The 17,456-nt window shown below is 31.8% G+C and overlaps 1 protein-coding gene across 1 annotated transcript; it reads left to right on the top strand.

The window, feature by feature from the left end:
- Window positions 1–14,754: 14,754 nt before the first annotated feature.
- LOC139501956 (uncharacterized) lies at window positions 14,755–16,605 on the top strand. Its single transcript, XM_071291267.1, has one exon. The coding sequence runs from the start codon at window positions 14,755–14,757 to the stop codon at window positions 16,603–16,605; it is 1,851 nt and encodes a 616-aa protein (XP_071147368.1).
- The last annotated feature ends 851 nt before the right edge of the window (window positions 16,606–17,456 follow it).

The following is a 17,456-nucleotide window of genomic DNA, read 5'->3' as shown; positions in this document are numbered from 1 at the left end:
ATATACGGAAACAACACATGAACAATGAACAATTTAGACAGTGGAAATTGAAAATTGATAAAAATGGTTTCAAAAAGTGTAATATTAAAGTAATATTGATTTCATCCAAGAATGGTCGCATATATCATGTGGATTCTGTTTAATTGTCATGAATGACACTAATTTGTCATCAACATTGCTAACCAGTATATAAATCAGAGGTAAACGTCGTAATGTAACTAAACATCAGTAAGTAAAATATATTGGGATTTTAAAAAATAAAGAATAGAGAAAGAATAATAAGTAAGATAAATAAAATGTAGAGAAAAGTAACATAATAATTTTAAGAATACAGAAATAAAAAAACACCCCCAATCCGGACCCTCGTGGTATACACCAGAATCTGGATGGAGAAGCAGAATATAGAATAATAGATATGGGCAGTAGAGAGTGATGCATTGCTAAATAATTGAGGTAATAGAAGAAAAGAACCAATTGAATGATGCTGACGAATTGGGTTTAACGTCCAGTGACAAATATCATGTGCATATGAGAACGACAACACACCTTGTGTTGTATTAGAAAGACAAATTCAGTCGGATTTGAGAACGTGCTACTTTGCACAGGCACAAACATTAAGGCTGATTGAAAACGTTAATAATAAATTCATGCATATTCAAGCGGCCAATCCATATCACGCTATATTGAAGTGACACACCTTTCAATAAAATGCAAAGCAAGTCTAAATAAAAATGCTCTTACTATAAGGATACTGTTGCACCGTATTGTATTTTTTTTCACTCAAGAACATCTCATTCTTAACTTTTTCAATGGGAAAATATAAAGGTAGCAAAACTATTGTCGTGGCTAGATAACTCTAAACTGACACAATTTCAATTGTCCAACCCATTAACAGACTTAATTACCTTAATTTTCACTAAAACGTGTTATTATTCACGTTATATAACAATTATGAAATATTTACTAATGTCAATTTATTTTTTAGAACCAAAGTACTATTTTGTGTCTTTTAAATGATATATAAAATTGTTTGTTTCGCCTTTTATTAAAAAATATTGCTATGCGTATAAGCATAAATACTACATACTTGCGCGCCGCCTTTTAGTTTTACTGAAAACTGCGCAGACTATGAAATGTTTGTACAGGTGGAAAATGTTCTATGATAGATACATTTTGTCAGACACTTGTTTTTTTCATTTGGTTCTTATAATATGCGACAAACCTGTATAGTTCATAGAGTTTAACATTAAATTGTGCGTTTTACTCTTAACAGACGTATAACCAACCCGATTAACAGACCAATCGCCCATATAGCCGCATACTCAATATAGATTAACCGACCAATCTCTAGATTAGCCGAGTGTCGGCTGTGAAATTATATGCACTACCAATTAAACAAAGGGAAGTATGATTGCCATTAAAACCTCTGAAGACCACTAGAGACCATATGAAATGCAAAAAAGTAACCAAAGATGCCCGTATGCACTTGCATTGCGCTTAACGTTAGTTCCAAAAGTATACAAAAGTAACAACAGAGATGAAGAAAGTGAACTGTTACTAAAGTGTTCGCTAATATTTGAAATTAATATCTTAAATACAAAGTTAAACAGATTTTAAAGAGATCGGTTATTGACTTTATTTCTATAAAAGACACATATAAGAAAATGTGGTATGAGTGCTAATGAAACAACTCTTTACCCAGTTCACAATTGAAGATGAACCCATCAAACGCCTCGGACGCACTAAATTATTAAACGTGTTGTTTAAAAAAAAATAATGTACAGCACTGGGTCGATACCTCTGCTGGTGGACAATCAGTCCCCGAAAGTAGCATCAGCTCAGTAGTCAGTACTACGTACGATACTGACATGATTATAACAAACTTTTCTAAAATTGGCCGTTGATAATTTGAAATAATAAAGAAACTAAGGTTTCAACTCTCTCCGGCAAAGTTTACCTTAGATGGATTAGGCTTTATTTAGGTATTTTTTGTTATATACTTCTTCAACTGTTTTGTTATTTATACATCATCGGCTTTCAAATATTTGGCTCTGAACGTCACTGATAAAAGTAAATCTAGAAATGCGCTTAGGACTCATTAAATAATTAAACGTGTTGTTTTCAGTTTTTGTTTTTTGTAAAAAGTAAACCATTAAAGGCCAAGACCCGAATTCTGATACTGTGATGTATGACATGTATATGTAGAAAAAAATTAAATCAGTTTGCTTGATACTTATACATGATTGAGTAATTGTATAATAAGGAGTATACATCAACGAGACAGTTTTCACCAAGAAATGAAAAACACATAATTTTCGTTTTTCTAAAATATAATGACTACCTGTTTAGTGGTATTTTAAGATTTTTTTTTAATGTTCCAAAACTAAGCTATCCTATACAGTTACAGATGGCATTACATTAACACATATTATATACATGGCTACGTTTGTGAAGTTTTGTTGTCCTACTGTTTAAACGTTATTGGTTATTCATGACATTTTATTCTTGATAACTATCTCCCATTTTAATTGATGTTGTGTGTGTAGCCTGGCCATTTGGGTTCGTACTGTTGTACGTTGTGTGTGTAGCCTGGCCATTTGGGTTCGTACTGTTGTACAGCTCTTTGTTTTTGGTAATTTGTCATTTTTCTATGCCATTAGATTATCAGTATGTTTTTGACTTATGAGCCTCAATATGTTCATGGTGTCTTTCACCTCTCTGGTTAGTTTCAGATCAAATTATGCTTGAGATACTATTTTTTAAGTGACTATCTTTCTGACAATAAACTCATCATAGATACAAGAATTAAATTTGTATTAACGCAAGGTGCACATCTCGTCTACCAAAGACTCATCAGTGACGCTGGATTCCAAAAAAAATAAAAAGGTCAAATAAAATACGAAGTTGAACATTGTTGAAGAGCATTAAATCCAAAATTCCTAAAAGTTGTGCCAAATACAGCTAAGGTTAACTATTTCCGAGGTAGAAAAGACTTAGTATTTCAAAATAGATTAACAAATGAGAGTTCTAATAAGCAAACAGTTCTACATCAGAAAGTTTGATATGTTTATCAAAAGGATCATTCTTTGAATACACTAGCAATGTTGTGTGTTCCCTGTTTAAGGTACAATTAATTTGGATATAACTTGAACTACTCAAAATCAAATTATAACTTGGCGTTAAGATATCCACAACCTGTTATAATATATTTCAATTTCCCAATTTATCACATCTAGAGCAGTTCTCTATTTTTTTCATTCATTGTCGCATATCGAGCTTTTTTGATAAGTTGGTTTACATTTTCCTGTCATGAGTCTGATATTGTAGTTGTCGTTTGTTGATGTGGTTCATAAGTGTTTCTCGTTTCTTGTTTTTTTTAATAGATTAGACCGTTGGTTTTCCCGCTTGAATAGTCTTACACTTATCTAGTAACTTTTGGGATCTTTTTTCAGCGTGTGGTTCGGTGTGAGCCAAGGCTTCGTGTTACTGAGATTTCTGTCAATGACATTTTATTCTTAGATATTTTGATCTTTTCTTCTTTGTATGATTTCCCATATTACATACAATGGGAAAAGGGGTATGTACAGTCAGTAAGTGACCTTATTATTCGTGAAAATATGATTTTTTTATAAATTTGAGCAATTGCAAGAAAAAGTACAAACCAACAATTTTATTAAATATTATGGTCTGATATAAAAAATCTCTAACACTATGACAAAATGCCTTAAAGAAAACTGTCTAAATCAAGATTTTGATAAGTCTAACACTGGTGATACTTTCTTTTAAAAAATCAGGTGTAATAACATTAACGATACCAGTTTTCCTGCACCAGATGCGTAACATGTGTAAGCGAAAGCCAAATTTGTATATGTAAAGTAGATGCAGTTATTCAACTTCCAACAATCAAATTTTTGAAATGGGAAGAACTGTTACTTATTGATACTACAGAATGGTCGGAATATTTCATGAAAACAAAAAAGTGTTGTAGAGATGCTTATTTAAGAACCTTTCAATTATAATTTTTTGCATAGGATAATAGCAACTAATACCTTTTGTTCAAAATCAAATTAAAAAATACCAGATTATGTACATTTTGTAAACTTGGAGAAGAAACCATTGCAAACCTGTTTTTGAATGCCCTATAACATTTCAATTGTGGCAGTCTTTTTCCAATATTGTGAAACTTTTTTTGTAAACTTTGATCTCAACAAAGAGAATGTGTTTCTTGGTTGCAAACATGAAAGTTTATTATATAATCTGCTAATCATAATTACAATGAATTTTTTATATAAGTGTTGTTTTCATTTTATCTATGTTTAGTTAAGAGAAAAGAAATAATAAATAAACTATGAGCAAATTTATTCTTTAAAAAAAATTATATTAAAAAGTAAGTCATGATACATATTGTAGAACAAGAATGTGTCCATAGTACACGGATGCCCCACTCGCACTATCATTTTCTATGTTCATTGGACAGTGAAATTGGGGTCAAAACTTTAATTTGGAATTATAATTAAAAAGAGCATATCATAGGAAACATGTGTACTAACTTTCAAGTTGATGTAACCTTAACTTCATCAAAAACTACCTTGACCAAAAACTTTAACCTGAACTTCGCACTATCATTTTCTATGTTCAGTGGACCATGAAATTGGGTTCAAAACTATAATTTGGCATTAAAATTAGAAAGACGGACGCACAGACGAACGGAGGCACCGACCAGAAAACATAATGCCCCTCTACTATCGTAGGTGGGGCATAAAAACAGATGAGTGAAATTATTAGTGTTGTATGTGAGTTAGTCACACACACACACAGAGACAGAGAGAGAGAGAGGAGAGATAAATCAAATACAATTTATATGTAACCTAAAATATTCTTATACATTTTGTATATTGCTTTTTTTCATCTTCTGTATTATTTACCCCTTTGCTCGGGAGTGTACAGGCATCTTTACTTACTAGCATGAACTTAGTCTATGACACTATTAAGATATTTTACTAACAATCATACTCTTTTTTTTTTGTTAAAATAAGAATGTAACGTCTTTTTTACCGTGTTCGTCATGTATTTAGTACTAAGACCAACCCATGCTGAAAAAACAAAGCTATAACTGAAAGGTGAGATGCATCCGAGGACACTTAAAATCTTAAGTGGTTGACTCAGTTGAAATACAACAATAATTGAGTAGATTTTGAATGACGAAACTTTATGTTAAGGTTTCCAACAATTTTCAACATGCGAGTTAGAAGAATTTGGAGGGCCTATACATGCTATATATATGAACAGAAAGACTTTTTGTGGTGTTCTACAAAAGATTGTCAGGTTTTTTATTCTTCTATAGCATATGATATAATTTTAGTCAGTGTCTATAAGTATGAAAAAACAACCTTTGGCTATGGAAGAATATTGGTTTAAATAAACAAAATGATATTCGAGTCGTTCTTTCGAGATTTTGTATCTATCGCACTGCACAAAAACATTTATACTGTTAAAATAAGACATTTCAGATACGTTTTTGTAATACAGAAAAGATGAAAATAGGAGCTCTTATAACGGAAGGATTTCCTTTTATGCGCGTATTAAAATGGTGTCATTCATTTCAACCTATAGTTCTAATTGTATTTAAATGGGAAGAAAACAAAGACCATCGTTTTAATTCACATAATTTCCTGACCTTGTATTGTATGCAATATAGCTTCGTCCTGTTAAAATATAAAAATATAAAAACTTTAAATGAACAGATATGGGTTGTTTCAAACACATAATTAGCATACAATCAAGCATGTCTGTTTGACAAAATGATGTGACATTGTTTTTTAATAACAACCGGTGGTAATTTGTAATCTAGAATTTGTATAAATGAAAGTAAAACTTCAAAAATGGGTTTCAGCCGAAGCACTTTTCTGGAGTTACCTGCACCATAAACACCAAATTCAAAAAAGAAAGACATAATAAGGGTGAAAAAGTATCTTTTTCTATCGTCATTAATTTGCCTTTATCTCTAGATAGTTTAATGGCGTTTTTGCAAAGGTATGAAACGAAAAGTTGCGTAAAACATGAATTTTAATCTCACAATATAAGTACTCAAGATTTTTAATGACAGAAAATATCTCTGCAAATGATCCATTTGACGGTCCACCATACGTAAACACCTTTGTTATATTTAAAACATCCGACCACGCCTCTCTTTGATACGTTGACAGCAAGTCATGTGATATATGAAGTACTTGTAGTTCATCTAGTGGTCCAAATATATTCCCTACGAAAGGTGTTCATTAGATTATCGAATAAACTCAGTTCTTTTAAATGTGTTAAATTATCAAACGCTGATTGGTGGATTGATGCCACATGACCATCACTTATGTCAAGATATCTAAGCTGTGAATATTTAGTGAAAGATTTCCTTTATATAATGTCAAGATTATTATTAGACAAATCTAATTATGTTGTGTTTGATAGACAATCTGTTGGTATATGTGTTAAGTTTTTTTTTTAGCTGCAGTTACATCTGACGTCCTTTGTAGTTAATGTAATATCACAATGATTCGGTAACACATCAGAACTGACAACAATTATCCAAATAAACAATAGAAATTGACAGAAAATCGTTTCGAAAAAATCTTCGATAACAACTGCTGAATATCACTGTTAGAATATAAGAATGCTAATGTTATTTTAAAAGTTTAAAGTTGTATTTAAACACAAAAAATATAACAAGCCATGCAAAACTTTACAAAACAAATAGTAAACCTATCACATATCCATATAATTAAGTGTCTTATAGCTGAACAAAACAATTAAACATTTGTTGTCCAAAATGTTAACCCACATTAAAAAATGACAATAAAATGTGACGATTGTTTGGTTCATTGTTCACAAAACATTAGTTGGCATACATAACAGACATGAAGTAATTACTTCCTATACGGCCCTTGATAACACAATCGACAAATGACAGCCTAAACTCAAATTATCGTATACTTTGAGAAATGAATTACCCATATATTATGGATTAATGTTATTTTCCAGTGCAGGTATTTGTTAAACATTCACAATGCAGCATGTATATTCATTACATGTTTATTGTTTCTTTAAGATTTTGAGTAATCAATTTAAATGCACCTTTTTTTTTTTGATAATCTTTTTCCGTTAAAAAATAGTTTCAATAAAGTTTTAAGATATCATATTATGTGTTTTTATGTGTGTGTGGCTTTGTTGTTTACAACACATATATTGAAAAACCCAACTTGAGATGTTCAGCATACGTAAGGGATTTTCAAATTTCCTGTGAATATAATTTTATCGTGAATGTGATAATTTATAATAACACTTTTGACATTAAACATTAACATTTAAGTATTAAAAGTGTAAATTACGTGATTTTGTATTAAAAATGTATTTTTGACTGAATAACATTGAGAATGGAAATGGGGAATGTGAAGCCCGTCATTATTTTTCCCTCTGTGAGCCTCTGACAATCCTTAGTGTTCTGTATAGCTTTTAACTACGTCACATAGTAACCGGTGTGATGATGACGTTTTTGAGGTTCTAATTGGGAATAAAAACGTCGTATATACCCCGGCAGTTTCCTGAATATATACTGGCATTTCTGTGTTGTTATCCAATCATAAACCTCGACACATTTGTAATCCGTAATATAAAAATATATCATGGTGTTGGTTTTTTCCTTCTGTTGAGGCGTATGTTAGAAACATTTCATATCGGATGCACTAAATTTAACGTTTGACGTTCGTAAACTTTTCACCTTTTGAACTTCTACCATAGTCAGCTATAAAAGACCGGAAAATGAAAATGTAAAATAATTCAAACGAGAAAACTAACTTTTTGTGATTTAACTCTTCAACGGTATTATAATCGATTAAAGTTCAAATGCAGAGAATGTAAGTAATTGTGGCTACTGTACGGCCTTCAACAATGAAAAAAACATATACCGTATGATCTGATATAAAAGTCTTCGACATGAATCGATTTTGATACAATTAAGTTGAGAAAACTAACGTGTTTATTTATAATAAAAAAACATTCTACGAAAAACAAATATGACAGACATGGGCTTTGCTCATTGTTGAAGGCCGTACGGTAATCTATAGTTGTTAATGTCTGTGTCATTTTGGTCTTTTGTGGATAGTTGTCTCATTGGCAATCATACCACATCTTCTTTTTTATATGAACCAACGACAACCATTGACCTAAAGACTACTGACTAAGTACAGGAACATAAATAATGTGGCGGGATTAAACATTTTTGTGAGCAATTAACCCTCCCCTGAGATGGGGCAGTGGTTTAACTCTACATAAGAACAAACTATACAAATCAGTTGAAAAAGGCTCAACTCATAAGATGGAAATAAATAAAAGTACATAAAACAAAACACAGAGTGAACGCGAACGAATACTTATACATTCCAAAACAATCAAAAAACCACAGTTAGTACGGATCTGAGGATTCTCGCAGTTTCTGGCCAAATACTACTATTGCAAAACATCACGTATATCAATCAGTACAACACCCAGCGTATTATACTAAGACATAACATAGGAAAGGTGAAAAATAGATTGGAATGTATTAATTTTATTCCCTTTTGATTATAAATTTTAAGCTAAATAACACTTTAAATAATGTGCATTTGACATTTTTATATATGTAGTATGGTTTAATGATTACATGCATTGTTAATAAAATCACTAAAAAACCAACATTATACATTATAATGATATAAGAAGATGTGATATTACTGCCAATGAGAAAACTCTCCATCCAAGTTACAATTTGGAAGAGTAAATCATTATAGTTCAAACTACAGTAAAATTCATCAGATGAATACAAATATAATTACATCTACAAAAACAGAGTGGACGTGGCCGAATACTTGTATATCCAAACAAAAAAAAGACATCGAGTACAAATCTGAGAATACTCGCAGTTACAACTACACATAATAAAAATCATGCATGTAAGACTAAAATGTAAAGATTAATACCCGTATTCAAAATATCTTCTTTTTAAAATAGCTGTTGAAAAAAAGAAAAATCACAAAAATACTGAAGTAGGGGAAAATCAATTCGGAAAGTCAAAAACGAATGGACAAGAACTGTCATTTCCCTGACTTGGTACAGGCATTTTCAAATGTATAAAATGGTGGATTAAACCTGGTTCTAAAGCGCTAACCCTCTCACCTTAAGGACAGTCTCATCAAATTCAGTTTTATTTACATTGAAGTTTGCGGCGTACCTTACATATAAGAGGATTGTCTTCATTCCCATTCTGAACACATGTATTTATACGATAATTGCCACTTGATAAAATTTTTATTGGAGAAGGTTCACAAAGGGTTTAATTGCCTTCAAATTGAGAGTAGTTTACCTTTAGCATGATAAGAATAGCATTGTCAATTTAAAAACACATAAACGTATATTTAGAATATTCAGAAAATAAAATGACTAATAAAAAATCAGTACATTAACACTCATTATTAGAACACCATTATCATGAAAATTGTAATTAGGACTAAAAATTTCGCTACACTTTAACAGCTATTCCTCTTCGTGGTGCCATCAGCCACCTTTTTTGTTAGGATGTGCATCTGACCTATATAAGTTTTGTTTAAATCATAAACTGATTTTGATCAAAGGGTGGTGCCAATCTTTTTAAGAAAGAAATGTACCTTAATATATATTCATTCACATAAATGAACATATTACATCAAACTTTTTGTTTTAGATTTATGAGTTTGACTGTCCCTTTGGTATCTTTCGTCCCTCTTTTTCGAAACTCTGTAAACATTGATAAAAAAACCAATGTCTACTTTGTACATCAGCGACTGAAAATGTGAAACATAAGACATAAAATATCACTGTTAAGCAAAACATTATGCCACATTCAGGATAAAATGCTATTGTCGCTATTTGTACAAAACCTCTCAACTTGTATCTCTTAACTTCATGAATGTGACCTACCGAATTAGACTATTTACCAGGTTTGCAATAATATGAGAAACACTACGGGTGATTCATGTGGAGCAGGATCTGGCTACCCTTCCGGAGCTTCTGAGATCACCCCATGGTTTTGGTGGGGTTCGTGTTGCTCAGTCTTTATTTTTCTATGTTGTTTCTTGTGTACTATTATTTATCTGTTAGTCTTTTTCATTTTTTATCCATGGCGGTGTCAGGTTTTTTTATTTATGAACTTGACTGTACATCTGGTATTTTTTGCCCTCTTTTACGGCATTAGTATAAATGAGACTTTGTATCTAAATTAGCAACAAAAGTACTGTTTCACTTCATGTTTCACAAAGTTCGATTTATCCCACTAAGTTTGACATTATCAATGAGATTATATTTCATAAATATTTTGCAAACGAATGAACTTGGTCATCAAGGTTTCAACATTTTAATAAACTGAGTGTAAATGAAAACGCAACACTTGGTTTTTTAAAAATAACATTTATATTAGAAATGATAATCTTTCAAAATAAATTGTCCTTGAAAATTTACAATTTTAACAATAGATCGACATCAAACAAAAATGTTTCATTGTCTTCTTTCGTGTGCAACAGGTAAACGACACATCCAATGTCGAACAATCAACTCACAGTCCTAACAAAAAATGTTACAACCCTGAGGTGCAGCGCAATCCCGACAGCACCGTGGAATTGATCATCCCGGACGTTTAATGTGATCCCGAGGAATATTATTCCACTTGTCCCGTAAGCAAACTCAAGCTGACTTTATGATATTGGGGGTGGTTTTCTTCGTCTAAAATATGTCAAATCTGATGCAAAATTTGCAAATTCGGACCAAAATCCGGGTGTCAAATGTCTATGTAACATACACTGCCGGTTTTTGGTACATAATGGATGATTTTTGGTCTACAGAATTCGATGTTTACGCCAGACGGCCGTTTAGATGTCACTAAGGAAAGACTGTGGTGCTCTCTAACAATTTCAGCGCAAATAGTGCTTTACTGAAATTGCTCCAAAGGTTCTACCGTGACCACCATTGAACTCTGATGACTTTTGAACAACCATCAGAGTTGATATTGGATATGTTCAAGTCCAAATGTATCGGTCTTGCTTAGCGTTTCTTGCTTTTTGTATCCCAGGATGTGGCTTATCATTAAATGATCCATTTTGATTGAACTTGTTGATGATTTTGGATTATTGTAGAGGCTACAACTTCAGTCTTCTAGTAATTGTATGCTGTGAAAGGCTACATTGGATACTGCCCAAAACTGCATGTTGCTGGTTGTCAGAAAGTCCTTGCATTTACTCAGATGTTTATTGCAGTTTCTTAACAATAAGGGCGGGAAAATTCATGACATTAGCCAAGCTTTAAATGACAAAATCGTGAAAATGGTCCGTATGTTGAAAAGCGTTTAACTCGGTTTATGTCTGTTCAAAATAACCCTTACTTCGCATTTGTTCGTTCCAAAAATCACTCAACCGTAAAGTTGTCGACAATTGTCTTAGAAGTAATTTTCAACCAACTTTACAAAGTTCTAATATAAATAAAATAAAACTTATAAGATTTTTTTTTAAAACAAAAGTGTTGCGTTTTAATTGGCACTCAGTATATTGTTTTAGGGCACCTACTTCTTTTTCGTTTACTTATAAGGAACAACGTTAGAACCAGTTCTATGTGGTTTTTTGTTGTTGTTGCAATATTCAAAGTTTATCATACTTCAAACAGTTATGAACGTTTGGATAGTTATAAGATTTAAAAGTGTAATATGAAGATAACAAAAATACCTTAATCAATTTACAACCTCTTTCCGTGTGTAAACAACATTTTATGGTATCTTAGTTTTGATTGTTACCATATGTAGTGTACATGTTGTAATAAGATTTTTAAATGCAAATAACAAAGCAGTGCGTAGGTTTTATAGATATGTTTAATTTTATTGGAAACAAAAGCCAATAAAACTATAATACATGTTTTAACAACAACTCTATAGCTGGAATTAGAAGATGTCAGGTAATTAATTTAACTTTTACTTACATAGAGATCTCAAATATAATGTGAAAAAAAAAATTCTTGATTCCATATTATCGTTAGGTTTTTGTTTAACGTTTACAATAAAACGAAGTTTATGCATATAAAAAAAGATATGTATGCATGTCAATGAGTTTTCAACTCTCCATCCAAGTCTCAATGTGTAAATAGTAAGAAAGTATAGATTAAAGCACGACTTCTAACAAAGAGCTTGGGTTCACATATAACAGCAAGCTAAACAGGGACCCAAATTAAATAACTACTAATATAAGAATAACTACGAATATTTTCCAAATGACAGTAACCACTATCATGACTACTTTCATCGATTGAGGTATCTCCAATTGAGATTTATCACCGAACTCGTAGTTACAATGAGTAACAGACAGGTTTTTAATGGTAGAGAAGAGTTATAGATCAGCCCAGTTGTTGTGGGTTTTTAGTTGTTTACTTACATAGAAATCTTAAGTACAATGTGATGAAATGAATTTTGCTTGCATATTATCATAAGGTTCTTGTTTTACGTTTACAATAAACAAAAGAAGTGTATACACATACAAAAAAGTATGAGTGCCAATGAGTTACAAAACTGCATTAAAGGCATAATGTATACAAGGTAAGAAAGTATTAGATTAAAGCACGATTTTTCTAACAAAGAGCTTGGGTTAATAACTAACATATGTTTTTTCAGTAGTAATTGTTGGAGCTCCTCATAGCTTGCTATTCGTTGTGAGCCACGGCTCCGTGTTGAAGACCGTACTTTGACCTTAAAAAAATTGTGATTAGGATGTAGAGTTGTCGCATTGGCATCCTTACCGCATCTTACACATATTACATGACAAACTTAGTCCTTGGACAGCTTATTAATAACTGATTTGTAAAAGTCTGCTCCTAATATTATTTTTAAAACCAGCTGTGCACAAATTTTACTTTGAAGAAGTCAACATTGATTCAATTTGAACCGTCCTTAAGTTAAGTGTTGGTCTGATCTTATCAAACTTAATATGAAAGAAGAAGATGTTATATAATTGCAAACATCTCCAAAGTTCAAATAAATTAGGTTGAGGCAATTTGTGTTTAGTTGTTTCCATAACGACCTTGGAGATATAAAAACAAATGATTTAATATTTTCATCTCGTTGATAACAATATAATGCATATTAAACTTTGATTGAATTCAAATAAAGGAAATATACTGTTGTTCAAAAGTCATATAAAGCGATTGAGATTAAGTTTTTGATCTGCCTTTTAAAAACCCAAAACAGATATTTGTTTGACTTTTAAAAATTCAAACAGCTTACGCCAATAACCTTTGTTGTACTAATATCGATTAACAATTGACATATCTTCCCTTGAAATTGAAACATTTCATGTTTGATAAATTATGGTATATTAGATCATAAATCATGCTTATTGATATTAACATTACACGTTACATGCTGTTGATTGAGAGTGCTTACGTTTCTTCTTTTGTTTTTTTACTAAACGGAATCGGCGTCCAACAATCTACAATCAGAAGTCTTGATATCTGAAATAGTTTGTTCAAATGTTTCTCTGTATACTTGTAAAAATGTATCTGTTTCAAATTTTAAAGAAAATGTGCAACTATTAAACGCGGACTTTACCGTATTGTTGGTGGAAAACGGGGACATGTAAGTCATGACACTTATCGATAGAAGGGTAACCACGATTTTTATTGTTAAAAATGTTAGCGTCGGTAGTATTTTTAGATAAGCGTTTTTGAAGATTGAGACGTGTAGATACCCTTTGCACGAGTTTAGTATTTAATATTTTTCAATTTCTAAGCTACATATTTGTTTTTTGTTTGTGAATTATATTAGAAAGGAGCAAAGACTGGCGTACAGAATATGAACCAGAATACAATGATTAAATTATGTAAAAATGATAAATCTGTTCGGCTAAAGATGTTTCGGCTAAAAATGTCAAACGCTGTCTGAGTATATATCAGGGTAGTGACTGACGTCTGACTAAATAATAGAATGGGGCCGAATATTGAAGTACTACGTTTAGAAAAATATTCCTTAAGTAATGAACTAGAGAAGTTCTCGCTCGGACACACACTCCATAATCTAGTATATTATAAGAGCATAAACCTGAAGCACGGGGAGGCACTACAAGATATTGATGCCTTGTTAAGACTGTTAAAAAAAACCCAGATACGACGGATTTTATTTAACAATAAAAAAGAACCAACTTATATATATAAAATTTTGCGCGACTTTTACAGTTTGACTATGAAAAGTAGTACGGTCACCCATACTTTAATAGGTGTTTAGAAGAGAAAAAAAAATCAAAATCTATATTATGGAAGAGTTTGAAGGAAATACGATTTCCCCAACGTTACGTTTTAGCTGTGTCTCTTATTTCTTTGTTTTTATTTGTAAGTCCACTTATGTATTTAAGAGCTTTTTCCTGACGCAAATTCATATATTTTGAACTTTACTCTACTAACATTTTTATTATATCACATGATCTGCATATTCAAATCTCGTTTGATTTAAGTTTAATGTTCAAATCAAATGTACTGCGGAGAACTTAACTGTCAATAAAATTAGTGAAGACATTACAAATGTACAGTTTTGGATGATATACCTTATTCTTACCATGTTTGTTTTAATCTTTTAATTACAGATATTATAACACCAAATATATCACAAGCTCTTTATCGCTATCTATGTCAAAACATCGTAGGAACAGAACAATCAGACTGATGAACGCGATGAGAGATAATTTGCAAAGTGACAAGTCATTCACATGGATAACAAGTGGAAGCTATGGAGAAGGACTTGAAATGCGAGGAAGTGATTTAGATATAATGCAAGTAAGAAAATCTATTCAGGTGAATGCGGATAAACAACCCGACTTTAATCCAAGTATAACTTATCTGTCCATGGATACAGACGATGTAAAACCTGGTTTTACTCAATTAAGGCTAGAATATAGCAGAGATCAGTATGATTTGGAATGTTGTGAAGAACATAATGGTAAACATTATTTTTCCAGTGCATTATGGAAGGGAAATGTTTTATTGTTTGGGGATAAAGGCAGACAAATTCAAGGACCGTGTATAACTGACAAAACTGGAGTTTTGGATTTTGCCTTCTCTTTACATTGTAAAACGTGGACACCTTCTGCTGTAAATTGGATAACAAGATCAAGTAACTCATGGCCATGTCATAACGTCACACAAAGTATTATAAATCACGGAGTAATTTTTGTACCGATCGGAGTTCACGGATCACCAAAAGAAGATCTAGAATGGAGAGTATCTTTTTCAGTGGCTGAAAAATTTCTTATTAATACATTTACTCACACCCAATTAATGTGCTATGCTCTCTTGAAAATAATTTTGAAAGATGTTATAGCAAATGATTCTGAATGTAAAGATTTACTCTGTTCGTATTTCCTTGAAACAATAATTTTCTGGATATCTGAAGAACTACCATCATTTGTATGGAAGCCTAATAATATGATAACTTGTTTTATGCGATGTTTTGGCAGGTTAGTCTATTGCGTCGAGTACTCAGTTTGTTTACATTACTTCATTCCAGAAAACAACTTGTTCGAGAACAAAATAGAGGGTCGTGCTCGTGATGTTCTTTTACAAAAATTATATACGTTACACAGCTATGGTCGGCGATGCATTTTATTTTCAGATCAAATATCTAACTTTGATGTATCGATGTGGAATTTTCCAATCAAACCATTTACATTATATGTAAATGACGTTGAGAAAATACTGCAATCTAAGATTTTGTTTGCAAATAGTTCCTTAGAATCTTTCTCTGAGATAGATTTATTTAATACAGGAATAATTCAAAACATATCGTGTCACCAATTTTCACTAACACACTTGTATGCATACTTCATATCACCGACGTCCAGTAAACAAGCTCAGCGTGTACCATTTACTGGTGCAACTATCAATAATAAGTACCAATACAAACAGTACAAATCCTGTTTAAGTACTCTGCTAACAAATGTCTATCATGACGTTGTATCTGGATGGCTTATGATAGCTTCACTTTTTTACAAAACAAAGCAATACAGGAAAGCTTTACACATCATTAGGTATTCTATATCGAAATGTACTTCCGACAAACTGTTCTTTAGATTGACTCTGTCAGATATCCATTACCAGTCATTTAAACTGCTGCCATTCAACAAGAAGAGTGTTGCTTATCTTCTGAAAATACTATACGTAGATTTTATACAATTTCAAGTGAATTCAACGTTAACACCAGACGAACTTGTAATGGAGGGACGGAAACAACAATATTCCATTCCATTCACAGCATATGTCTATTTCCTTAGTGTTCTTTGTCATTATCACCTCAATAATGTTAGACGTTGTCAGGATTCTATTCAAGATTTAAAACTTGTTATAGGAGAAATATATTTGATGCCATATTTGAAGTGTATAGCGGAGGCCTACAAGTTATTGGGAATTGCTTTACAATTATTTGGCGACAAGGAATCCGCAAGACAAGCTTTCTTACAGTCTTTGGCAATCTCCCCGCATGAAATTATAATTCAATTCTGCCGCAAGGAGACTTTTGTAATACTTTGAAGATGATAATGGTGAACACTATTTTTCGAGTGCATTCTATAAAAAATATATATATTCCTGGTTAGAAATGATATGCGCATGACAATTCATAGACCGTGTATAACTGACAAAACAATTTTTGATTTTTCTTGCTCTTTACGTTGTAAAATATGGATATCGTCTGCAATACAGTGGATAAAACGATCAAGTAACTCATGGCCAAGTGAAAATGTCAATCAAAGTACTATAAACAATTGGGTACTTTTTATACCGATCGGAGTTCACAGATCGTCTAAAGAATGTCTAGAATGGCGAGTATCTTTTTTCAGTGGCGGAGATGTTTCTTATTAATACATATACTCACATCCAAAAGTGGAACTATGAGGTCTTACAAATTATTTTGAAAGATGTTATAGCAAAGTTCTCTGAATGTTATTTACTATGTTCTTATTTCCTGAAAACAATAATTTTCTGGATATCTGAAGAACTACTGCTATCTGCATAAAAGTCTGCTAATATTATATCTTGTATTATGCGATGTTTCAACAGGCTAGGCTATTGTGTCGAGTACTTTATTTACATTAATCTATTCCAGAAAACAACATGTTCGAGATCAAAACAGAGGGACGTCACACAAATAAACGTGACGTTCAATAATAAAAAAATATATATACACCTTGCTTTGCTATGGTTGGCCATGCATCTTTTTCAAACCAAAATATCTTACTTTGATGTATTAAAGTGGAACTATTCTACCGGACAATTTACTTCATATGTCAATGACGTTAAGAAAATAATGGTGTCCGACAAGTAGTATAATGCAAATCTTTCTTAATATACTTATCCTCAGTTAGAAATATATATTAACTGGA

The sequence above is a fragment of the Mytilus edulis genome, chromosome 13, assembly GCF_963676685.1.
Source record: "Mytilus edulis chromosome 13, xbMytEdul2.2, whole genome shotgun sequence".
NCBI classification, from domain to species: Eukaryota; Metazoa; Mollusca; class Bivalvia; order Mytilida; family Mytilidae; genus Mytilus; species Mytilus edulis.
The sequence above is the reverse complement of the archived record's forward strand: the minus strand, read 5'-3'. Positions and strand labels throughout refer to the sequence as shown.